Genomic DNA, 11,897 nt, shown 5'->3' on the forward strand with positions numbered 1-11,897 from the left:
CTGCCAAGCTTCCTTATAGAGCAGGTAAAGACCGGGCTGGACAATACTGGGGAAGGGAATCGAATGGTTAATCATGCATGCCTTTACAAATGGAGGTTCTCTGTCAGTGCAACAGCTGTTACTGCAGGGCTAGTCTAATCTAATGAAGTCCACGGTCACCTCCACATGAGCTCCCCTCTGCGTTCACTGTGGTGAAAGGTGTATTTATCTTTTACTTCACGGTATCTCACTTGTGGGAGCTGTGGCCCAAGGGTTGTACTGGCACATCTGTGTTCAGTCTTTCCTCAAGCAGAGTGGACTCCCAGTACTCTAACCACTGGGGGATGGGGGGGCTCCACCATCTCCTCTTTTTTCTTGAAGATCCTATCGAAATTTCATTTCCTTGTCATAAAAAAGCAGCTAAAATGCCCCAAATCAAAATGAAACAATTTGTTCTACCCAAAATGACTTTTAAAATGTTTTAAAAACAGAACAAAACAAAACACCCCACAGCAGTTTAAAAAAGAATAAGGTGGTGTGTGTCAAGATTCTAGCTGGAGTATAAAGACACTGGGGACCTTAGATCATCTAGTCTCACCTCCTGTACAAAACAGGGCACAGAATTTAATCTGGTTATTCATGTACTGGGCCCAATACCTTGTGTTTGACTAAAACATAACTTCCGGTCTGATGGAATAGTCATGTGAAGAGAGAGAATCTATCACTTGACTTTGTAATTTGTTCAATGATTGGTTGGTAGATAGATATCGCATTAGCAGGCTAATTCCATACATCAAGGTTAATACACCTCTACCCCGATATAACGCGACAAATTCGGACATAACGCAGTAAAGCAGTGCTCTGGGGGAGCAGGGGATGGGCTGCGCGTTCCAGTGGATCAAAGCAAGTTCGATATAACGCTGTTTCACCTATAACGCGGTAAGATTTTTTGGCTCCCGAGGACAGTGTTATATCGGGGTAGAGGTGTACCATAAATCCCCAAACGTCAGTCTGAAATCCGATCTCTTTAATTCAGGCTCTTATATAGGGTAAATGTGATCTGCCCCATTAATGAGAAAATTAAACCTAATTCTCCCTGACTGAAATATTGTCAGGTACATTCTAGATGTACATTATTAAAGTACAATCAATTGCTCATTGCCACATTAAATAAATTACACCCATCGGTAACCTGCAGCTGTTTCCTTGTTGTAGGGATGGGTTGTCCCTGAGCATCTAGGAATGACGGCACTCTCTTTTTTTTGGTGCTCACGTGATAATAATTCAGCTTCCCCTTTTCTTTACAGTATGTCTAGCTCTTTTCATAATCCCATCACCATGGCATCGAATCCTCTCTCGTTGAACAAAGCCCCTGTGAGATAGGGCAGCATCATTACTCCCATTTTCCAGAATGGAACTGAGACACCGAAAGATAAAAGCTGCAGTTTTCATAGAGGACTAAGGGAGTTAAGCAACCAAAGCCCATTGAATTTTTAGGGTTTTAGGCTTAAATTCCTTAGACACCTTTGATAATTCCATCCTATATGTGAAGTACAGTGACAGTGGGGAATAAAATGTGGGTTTCACCCACTGCAAATGTTTTCCCCCACCCTTTGGTAAGTTGTTTCCCTTAAGGGATTTGGATGTCCAATGTCCTTTAATTGTAATGGGAATTGAGTGTCCCATTTCTTTAGCAGCTTTGACCCTGTCAGACTAATTGGTCATAAAGCAGAATCACAATATTGATGACAGGAGCAACTCAAAGAATTTGGGGTTTACTACAAAGAATACTTTTATTATGTAACCCTTCTGCCCATCTAAGTTGGCAGCAACAAGGGCCGGGTTCTGTATCTAGGGGTTCCGTTTCAATAACGCAATGCAAAACCGTCTCGAGCCCCCACCCAGTGACCTGGGACAATTACATACCACCCCCTGGGCGCCTCTAGGAGGCAATACTTCCCCTCTCGCAAGCACGGAGTCTGAGTGTAACAGAAAATGTTTAATAACATGAGGTAAACGACATCAGCATTAAATTGGAAAAACAACACAAACAGGCTTCATGAGCAAAAAACCCACCCCAGCAAATTGGGCTGTGTCCTTTCCCTTTGGTTCTTGAAACCAGCAACCCAAGAATCACCAAGGTCCCAAAAGTCCAACAACCCCAAAGTCTCTTGGGTCCAGCAACCCAAGGATCACCAAAGTCCCAAAAGTCCAACAACCCCCCAAAGTCTCTGTCCCTGGTCAGTGCAGCCCCAGAGTTCAAGCGGGAGGGGGGGGAGGAAGGCACGCAGGGTGTTAAGGGGCACCTTACGTGATCCGAGGCCGACTGGCTGCCTCTCCGTGGGGTTCTGCCGCAGCCTTCTCCACGAGCCGCTCCACTCCACCAGCTGTCCCGCGAGCCGCTCCCGCCGTCCACGAACTGCTCTGGCAGCTGCTCCGCTCTGCTCACCGACCTGTGAACCGCTCAGCTCTGCTCCACTTCAGCTGTTCCTTGGGCCGCTCCCACAAGCCTCCGCTCTGCTCTGCTCTGCTCGCTGCTTCTCCAGCCGCTCCGTCCTGCTCACCGACCTGTGAGTCGCAGTTGTAAGAAGCAACTTTTAACCAAGTAACAGAAAATGACCAGTTCATAAGGCAATTTTTTTTAAAACAAAAAAATCACCAATTGCCATCAGTTTGACAGACACACTAGTTATTTCTATGGTACCCATCATGATGATGTCTACCTTCCAAGCAATCATTAATGTTTTTATTCTTACAACCCTCTACTGAGTAAGGAAAACCAAATTAATTACAAATTAATTAGATGAAGAATTGAGACATAGAGACACTAAATTGCTTTGTGACAGGTTTGGTCACAGAGATCTCCTTGGGACTGTCACCTGATGTTCTGAAATTACCTCTGACTACATTTTCCCTACCAGCTTGGGACTCCAGAACCCTGCCTTGTTGAGCCAGAGGGGCTAGCCTGCTGCAACACAGACCCAGAATTTAACTAAAAACAGCTCAGCAGGTTACCTATCTCCAGCACCCAGACACCTAGCTCTGAATGGGATCCAAACCCTAAATAAATCTATTTTACTCTATATAAAGCTTATACAGGGTAAATTCATAAATTTTTCACCCTCTATATCACTGAGAGAGAGATATGTACAGCTGTTTGCTCCCCGAGGTATTAATCACTTACTCTGGGTTTATTAATAAACAAAAGTGATTTAAGTGGTTTCAAGTAATAATCATAGAATCATAGAATCATAGAATCATAGAATATCAGAGTTGGAAGGGACCTCAAGAGGTCATCTAGTCCAACCCCCTGCTCAAAGCAGGACCAATTCCCAGCTAAATCATCCCAGCCAGGGCTTTGTCAAGCCGGGCCTTAAAAACCTCCAAGGAAGGAGACTCCACCACCTCCCTAGGTAACGCATTCCAGTGTTTCACCACCCTCCTAGTGAAATAGTTTTTCCTGATATCCAACCTGGACCTCCCCCACTGCAACTTGAGACCATTGCTCCTTGTTCTGTCATCTGCCACCACTGAGAACAGCCGAGCTCCATCCTCTTTGGAACCCCCTTTCAGGTAGTTGAAGGCTGCTATCAAATCCCCCCTCATTCTTCTCTTCTGGAGACTAAACAATCCCAGTTCTCTCAGCCTCTCCTCATAAGTCATGTGCTCCAGACCCCTAATCATTTTTGTTGCCCTCCGCTGGACTCTTTCCAATTTTTCCACATCCTTCTTGTAGTGTGGGGACCAAAACTGGACACAGTATTCCAGATGAGGCCTCACCAATGTCGAATAAAGGGGAACGATCACGTTCCTCGATCTGCTGGCAATGCCCCTACTTATACAGCCCAAAATGCCGTTAGCCTTCTTGGCAACAAGAGCACACTGTTGACTCATATCCAGCTTCTCGTCCACTGTGACCCCTAGGTCCTTTTCTGGAGAACTGCTACCTAGCCATTCGGTCCCTAGTCTGTAGCAGTGCATGGGATTCTTCCGTCCTAAGTGCAGGACTCTGCACTTGTCCTTGTTGAACCTCATCAGGTTTTTTTTGGCCCAATCCTCTAATTTGTCTAGGTCCCTCTGTATCCGATCCCTACCCTCTAGTGTATCTACCACGCCTCCTAGTTTAGTGTCATCTGCAAACTTGCTGAGAGTGCAGTCCACACCATCCTCCAGATCATTAATAAAGATATTAAACAAAACCGGCCCCAGGACCGACCCTTGGGGCACTCCACTTGAAACCGGCTGCCAACTAGACATGGAGCCATTGATCACTACCCGTTGAGCCCGACGATCTAGCCAGCTTTCTATCCACCTTACAGTCCATTCATCCAGCCCATACTTCTTTAACTTGGTGGCAAGAATACTGTGGGAGACAGTATCAAAAGCTTTGCTAAAGTCAAGAAATAACACATCCACTGCTTTCCCTTCATCCACAGAGCCAGTTATCTCATCATAGAAGGCAATTAGGTTAGTCAGGCACGACTTCCCCTTCGTGAATCCATGCTGACTGTTCCTGATCACTTTCCTCTCCTCTAAATGTTTCATAATTGATTCCTTGAGGACCTGCTCCATGATTTTTCCAGGGACTGAGGTGAGGCTGACTGGCCTGTAGTTCCCCGGATCCTCCTTCTTCCCTTTTTTAAAGATGGGCACTACATTAGCCTTTTTCCAGTCATCTGGGACCTCCCCCGATCGCCATGAGTTTTCAAAAATAATGGCTAATGGCTCTGCAATCTCACCCGCCAACTCCTTTAGCACCCTCGGATGCAGCGCATCCGGCCCCATGGACTTGTGCACGTCCAGTTTTTCTAAATAGTCCCGCACCACTTCTTTCTCCACAGAGGGTTGTCCACCTTCTCCCCATGCTGTACTGCCCAGTGCAGCAATCTGGGAGCTGACCTTGTGCGTGAAGACAGAGGCAAAAAAATCATTGAGTACATTAGCTTTTTCCACATCCTCGGTCACTAGGTTGCCTCCCTCATTCAGTAAGGGGCCCACACTTTCCTTGATTTTCTTCTTGTTGCTAACATACCTGAAGAAACCCTTCTTGTTACTCTTAACATCTCTTGCTAACTGCAACTCCAAGTGTGATTTGGCCTTCCTGATTTCACTCCTGCACGCCTGAGCAATATTTTTATACTCCTCCCTGGTCATTTGTCCAATCTTCCACTCCTTATAAGCCTCTTTTTTGCGTTTAAGATCAGCAAGGATTACACTGTTTAGCCAAGCTGGTCGCCTGCCATATTTACTATTCTTTCTACACATCGGGATGGTTTGTTCCTGCAACCTCAATAAGGATTCTTTAAAATACAGCCAGCTCTCCTGGACCCCTTTGCCCTTCATGTTATTCTCCCAGGGGATCCTGCCCATCTGTTCCCTGAGGGAGTCAAAGTCTGCTTTTCTGAAGTCCAGGGTCCGTATTCTGCTGCTCTCCTTTCTTCCTTGTGTCAGGATCCTGAACTCGACCATCTCATGGTCACTGCCTCCCAGGTTCCCATCCACTTTTGCTTCCCCTACTAATTCTTCCCTGTTTGTGAGCAGCAGGTCAAGAAAAGCTTTGCCCCTAGTTGGTTCCTCCAGCACTTGCACCAGGAAATTGTCCCCTACACTTTCCAAAAATTTCCTGGATTGCCTGTGCACCGCTGTATTGCTCTCCCAGCAGATATCAGGGTGATTAAAGTCTCCCATGAGAACCAGGGCCTGCGATCTAGCAACTTCTGCTAATTGCCAGAAGAAAGCCTCGTCCACCTCGTCCCCCTGGTCTGGTGGTCTATAGCAGACTCCAACCACGACATCACCCTTGTTGCTCACACTTCTCAACTTTATCCAGAGACTCTCAGGTTTTTCTGCAGTATCATACCGGAGCTCTGAGCAGTCATACTCCTCTCTTACATACAACGCAACTCCCCCACCTTTTCTGCCCTGCCTGTCCTTCCTGAACAGTTTATATCCATCCATGACAGTACTCCAGTCATGTGAGTTATCCCACCAAGTCTCTGTTATTCCAATCACATCATAGTTCCCTGACTGTGCCAGGACTTCCAGTTCTCCCTGCTTGTTTCCCAGGCTTCTTGCATTTGTGTATAGGCACTTAAGATAACTCAACGATCGTCCCTCTTTCTCAGCATGAGACAGGAGTCCTCCCCTGTTGCGCTCTCCTGCTTGTGCTTCCTCCCAGGATCCCATTTCCCCACTTACCTCAGGGCTTTGGTCTCCTTCCCCCGGTGAACCTAGTTTAAAGCCCTCCTCACTAGGTTAGCCAGCCTGGTGGCGAAGATGCTCTTCCCTCTCTTCGTTAGGTGGAGCCCGTCTCTGCCTAGCACTCCTCCTTCTTGGAACACCATCCCATGGTCGAAGAATCCAAAGCCTTCTCTCCGACACCACCTGCGTAGCCATTCGTTGACTTCCACGATTCGACGGTCTCTACCCCGGCCTTTTCCTTGCACAGGGAGGATGGACGAGAACACCACTTGCGCCTCAAACTCCTTTATCCTTCTTCCCAGAGCCACGTAGTCTGCAGTGATCCGCTCAAGGTCATTCTTGGCAGTATCATTGGTGCCCACGTGGAGAAGCAGGAAGGGGTAGCGATCCGAGGGCTTGATGAGTCTTGGCAGTCTCTCCGTCACATCGTGTATCCTAGCTCCTGGCAAGCAGCAGACCTCTCAGTTTTCCCGGTCGGGGTGACAGATAGATGACTCAGTCCCCCTGAGGAGGGAGTCCCCAACCACCACCACCCTCCTGCTCCTCTTGGGAGTGGTGGTCGTGGAACCCCCATCCCTAGGACAGTGCATCTTTTGCCTTCCAATTGGTGGAGTCTCCTTCTGCTCCCTTCCCTCAGATGGGTCATCTAGTCCACTCTCCGCATTAGTACCTGTAGAGAGAACATGAAAATGCTTGCTTGCTTGTATCTGCATTGCTGGTACATGGACGCTCCTCTTTCTCCTTCTGGAGGTCACATGCTGCCAAACCTCCTCACAATCCTTCTGTCCCTGCTGCGCCTGCTCTGAATCTTCAGAACATTGCGGCCGTAGAAGCATCTCCTGACGTCTGTCCAGGAAATCTTCATTTTCCCTTATGCAACGCAGAGTCGATACTCGTTTCTCCATCCCTCGAACCTTCTCTTCCAATATGGAGACCAGCTTGCACTTTGTGCAGACAAAGTCGCTTCTGTCCTGTGGAAGAAAGACAAACATGGCACAACCTGTGCAGGTGACAACAGCTGATCGCTCACCTTCCACATCACCGTCCTCGTAAGAGCTTCCTCAACTGTTGCAGGAACTACTCAGAGAAACCTGCAGATGAAAGCCTCAGTGCGCTCTCCCCAAGTGAACTCCCAGGCAAACTCCCGCTGTTAGCCTCTGCTGTTCGCCGCTCAGCTGGTTCGCTGCTGACTGCCCTTATATACCAGTCAGGCCCACTCAAGGCCCAGCTGGAACAAAGCACTCCCAATTCACACTTTTCAAACAAACAAGCAATCAATCAAGCACACGGTCAAACTGACCAACTGTCCCAGCAGCAGACACTCAGATACTCACCAACACAGCCACCCTAATGCAGCACTTAGCGTACCTCCTCTCGGACAGCTCCCAGGCAAACTCCTGCTGTTAGCCTCTGCTGTTTGCCGCTCCAATAACAGACAGAACAAAGTAAGTTACAAAGCAAAATAAAACAAAACACTCAAGTCTAAGCCTAATATGTTAAGAAACTGATTACAGGTAATATCTCACCCTCAAAGATGTTCCAATGAGCTTCTTTCACAGACTAGACTCCTTCCTACTCTTGTTAGGTAAAAAGCAAGTCCTTACTCACCTCTCCAGCACCCGAGTTCGTGCGGAGTTGGTATGGGGCTCACAATCTGTCAGAGACCAGACACCAATTCGTTGATCAACGGGCTCACACTATCCTTAGCTTGAAAGGCTTCAGAGTAAGTGTGGCAAGTTTATTAGGGGTGAGCATCAATATTTATACACAGAAGTAAACAAAGTGATTAACAGATCATAATCAATCAAGATTCTACAGGATAAAACAGGTTAAAATGTAAATTAAGAAAGAGAAAAGGGGAGCTGGCTACTTAAGGGGAGGGGGGTGTCATGAGTAGTTCGCAGGTCAGAGCTTTGATTAAAAGTTCAGACAGAGACATCAAGTCTGGGTTAAGTTTAAGCTCATCAAAAGTTCAGACTCAACAGTCTGGGCCCAAGCCTTTCTCCTGGTACAGTCTTTGTTAGATCCAGCAGACATCTCAGGTGGTAAGAAGGGCTTTTCTCATGACTGGAAGCCTCCTTTGTCCTCCTCCACCCCCTTTTATAGCTTTGGCACAAGGCGGGAATCTTTTGTCTGTGCTTGTCCCCACCACCGCTTCATCAGTGGAAAAGTACGAGGATTAAGATGGATTCCAGTATCGTATGATATGCTCACATATCACTGTAAGTCCCTTATTCTCCATTCTTCCTGGGTTGGCCCACACATACACTGGAAGGTTTGCAGATAAATAAACCATATACAACCAATTGTCCTAGTGAATTGGAGCCATCAAGATTCTAAACCGCCATTAATGGCCGACACTTTGCATAATTACAATAGGACCTCAGAGTTATACTTCATATTTCTAGCTTCAGATACAAGAATGATAGATGCACACAAATAGGAGGAATATATTCTGTAGGTTATAACCTTCGTTATGATGCCTTACAAGAGACCTTTTGCATAAAGCATTTTCTAGTTACATCAGATTCACACTCCTAAGCCTATTTCCATCAGACACATGGAGTGCAACGTCCCAGGCTTGTTAGAGGTGAGGCAGGGAGAGTAAAGCAAAGAACTGATCCAGGAACCCCAGAAGGCAATGGCTTCTATATTAAGAATTTTTGTTCTGCTGCTCAGCACCATCATAAAATACCAGGAATGGGGTTGGGATTTTCAAAGGAATCCATGGAAACTATGTACCCAACTCCCATTCAATTTCAACAGCATCTGGGAAACACTCTCCCTTAGAGTCATTTGAAAATAAGAGTCTAAAATATGAAATGCCTCATATTACCCATATAATATAATTATTACCCATAAAATAGAAAACCTCATATTACCCATACCCTCAGGTGTACTGAGGGTATGGGTAAATCTCTGCTCTTTCAAGCACTGAAGAATTCAGGATAGACAGATAGATAGATATGGGGATGGATGGATAGATAGATGGGTGTCTATGGGGATAGATAGATAGATAGATAGATAGATAGATAGATAGATAGATAGACGGGGTGTACGGGGATAGATAGATAGATAGATAGATAGATAGATAGATGGGGTGTACGGGGATAGATAGATAGATAGATAGATAGATAGATAGATAGATAGATAGATGGGGTGTACGGGGATAGATAGATAGATAGATAGATAGATAGATGGGGTGTACGGGGATAGATAGATAGATAGATAGATAGATAGATAGATAGATAGATAGATAGATAGACGGGGTGTACGGGGATAGATAGATAGATAGATAGATAGATAGATGGGGTGTACGGGGATAGATAGATAGATAGATAGATAGATAGATGGGGTGTACGGGGATAGATAGATAGATAGATAGATAGATAGATAGATAGATAGATAGATAGATAGATAGATAGACGGGGTGTACGGGGATAGATAGATAGATAGATAGATAGATAGATAGATGGGGTGTACGGGGATAGATAGATAGATAGATAGATAGATAGATAGATAGATAGATAGAGGGGGTGTACGGGGATAGATAGATAGATAGATAGATAGATAGATAGATAGAGTGGGTGTATGGGGATAGATAGATAGATAGATAGACGGGGTGTACGGGGATAGATAGATAGATAGATAGATAGATAGATAGATAGATAGATAGATAGATAGATGGGTGTCTATGGGGATAGATAGATAGATTGATAGGTGTCTGTGGTGATGGATGGGTTGATAGATTAGATAGGAATTCTTTGCTCTTTAATATAGGTCTCTCTCCAATCTCCAGGCTTTCACCTTCCACCCACTATTAAATATTAAATAAAACACTGCACTGCCAATGGCCTTCCTCACTGCCTCCTGAACTTGCCTGTTCCTCAGGCTGTAGATGAAGGGGTTGAGCAGAGGGGACACCACCGTGTTGAGAACAGCCACAGCCTTGCTGAAGTCCAGCCCGCCACTCCACATAGGTTTGACGTACAAGAAGATGCAACTCCCGTAGGTGATGGAGACCACAGTGATGTGAGAGGTGCAGGTGGAGAAAGCTTTCTGTCTCCCCTGGGCAGATGGGACGTGCAACACGGTGGAGATGATCTTGATGTAGGACACAAGGGTGATCGCTAGAGTGCCCAGCACTGAAAGCAGAGCTGTGATGAAGCCCATGTACTGTATGAGCCATGTGTCTGCACAGGCAAGCTCAATCAATGGTGTGCTATCACAGAAGAAATGGTTAATCACATTCGGGCCACAGAAAGGCAACTGGAACAGTACAATCATCGGAGCAATAATAAACAATATGCCTCCAATCCAGGAGCCCAACGCCAAGAGAGTGCAGACTTGACCGCTCATGATGGCTGTGTATTGTAGAGGGTTGCAGATGGCCACATATCTATCAAAGGACATGACTGCTAACAGAAGGAACTCGGTGGTACCCAGGATAAAATAAAGAACAGATTGAGCAAAACACCCAATCAAAGAAATGGTTTGACCGCCTAATGCCATGTTGGCCAATGCTTTTGGGATGATAACAGAGGTGAAGCTGATTTCCAGGAGGGAGAAATTCCGGAGGAAGTAGTACATCGGGGTTTGGAGACGCCGGTCCACCAGGGTGATAGTGATGTTAAGAATGTTGCCCGCGATGGTAAAGAGATACGCGACTAGGAGCACCAGACAAATCAGGAGCTGTAGGCGGTGGTCATTGGTGAAACCCAAGAGGATGAACTCCATCATCACAGTTCAGTTCTCCATCTTTCGACATACAAAAGCACTTCAAGAACAGTGAATAGCACAATACGGAAGAGGGAGCAGTCATGAGCCTACATCCCCAAGACCTCATTCCCCAAACCTGCCTTCCATCTGAATCTCTAGGGGCTTCTCTCGGCCCTTGTGTCTCTGAGTGAGTCTCCAATGTCCAGTATGAGTCCTGGGCCTTGTTCGGGAATTGTCACTGGAAATCAGACTCCGGAAAAATGTTAAACTCCTTGGGGAAGAACCTAGCACAGACTCTCTAGCCTCTAGGTTCTTCTGTAATAATAAAACGAATGGAACTGATCTTAATTATAATAATGGAGAAACTGAGCTTCAATCGATAGAGAATATATATCTATAGTTATATCTCTTTTCTCATAATGGAATGGGACAAGTAGAAAATCTGTTAAGTTTTTAAGTTTCTCAGAGCAGACACTGTCCTTTTGAAATACATATATAGAGAGTTACCAGCAGGCTGATGTCTGATTGGGGGATCAGCATCTGAGGTAATATATGGGCAACATTTTCGAAGGTGCCTAAAGGAGCTAGGCACCCTAACCTTGATGATTTTCAAACCAAGAAATAAATTCATAACAAGAATTGTTTTTGGTTTTTTTTATGCAGAGCTCAAAAAGGTGGAGAGATTGCTGCCCATCATGCTGCCCAATGTTGCCTCATTGTTTCCTTGTGCTCCCCTGTCTGGCTGTATCTGTTTGTCAGTCTCTTGTCTTATAGAATTGTAGGACTGGCAGGGACCTCGAAAGATCATCTAGTCCAGTTTCCTGCACTCATGGCAGGATACATATTATCTAGAACATCCCTGACAGGTGTTTGTCTAACCTGCTCTTAAAAAGCTCCAATGATGAAGATTCCACAACCTCCCTGGGCAATTTATTCAAGTGCTTAACCACCCTGACAATTAGGAAGCTTTTCCTAATGTCCAACCTAAACCGCCCATG

At 45.8% G+C, this 11,897-nt stretch overlaps 1 protein-coding gene across 1 annotated transcript; it reads right to left on the reverse strand.

Annotated features, from left to right (window-relative positions):
* Window positions 1-5,030: 5,030 nt before the first annotated feature.
* Window positions 5,031-10,938, reverse strand: LOC128846198 (olfactory receptor 49-like; the record flags this gene model as incomplete). Its single annotated transcript, XM_054045229.1, is given in 3 exon segments — window positions 5,031-5,048; window positions 7,025-7,042; window positions 9,988-10,938. Coding segments are annotated over 3 exon segments (987 nt in total), but the record flags the coding sequence as incomplete, so codon positions are not given.
* Between the last annotated feature and the right edge of the window lie 959 nt (window positions 10,939-11,897).

This window comes from Malaclemys terrapin, chromosome 12, assembly GCF_027887155.1.
Source record: "Malaclemys terrapin pileata isolate rMalTer1 chromosome 12, rMalTer1.hap1, whole genome shotgun sequence".
Taxonomy (NCBI): Eukaryota; Metazoa; Chordata; order Testudines; family Emydidae; genus Malaclemys; species Malaclemys terrapin.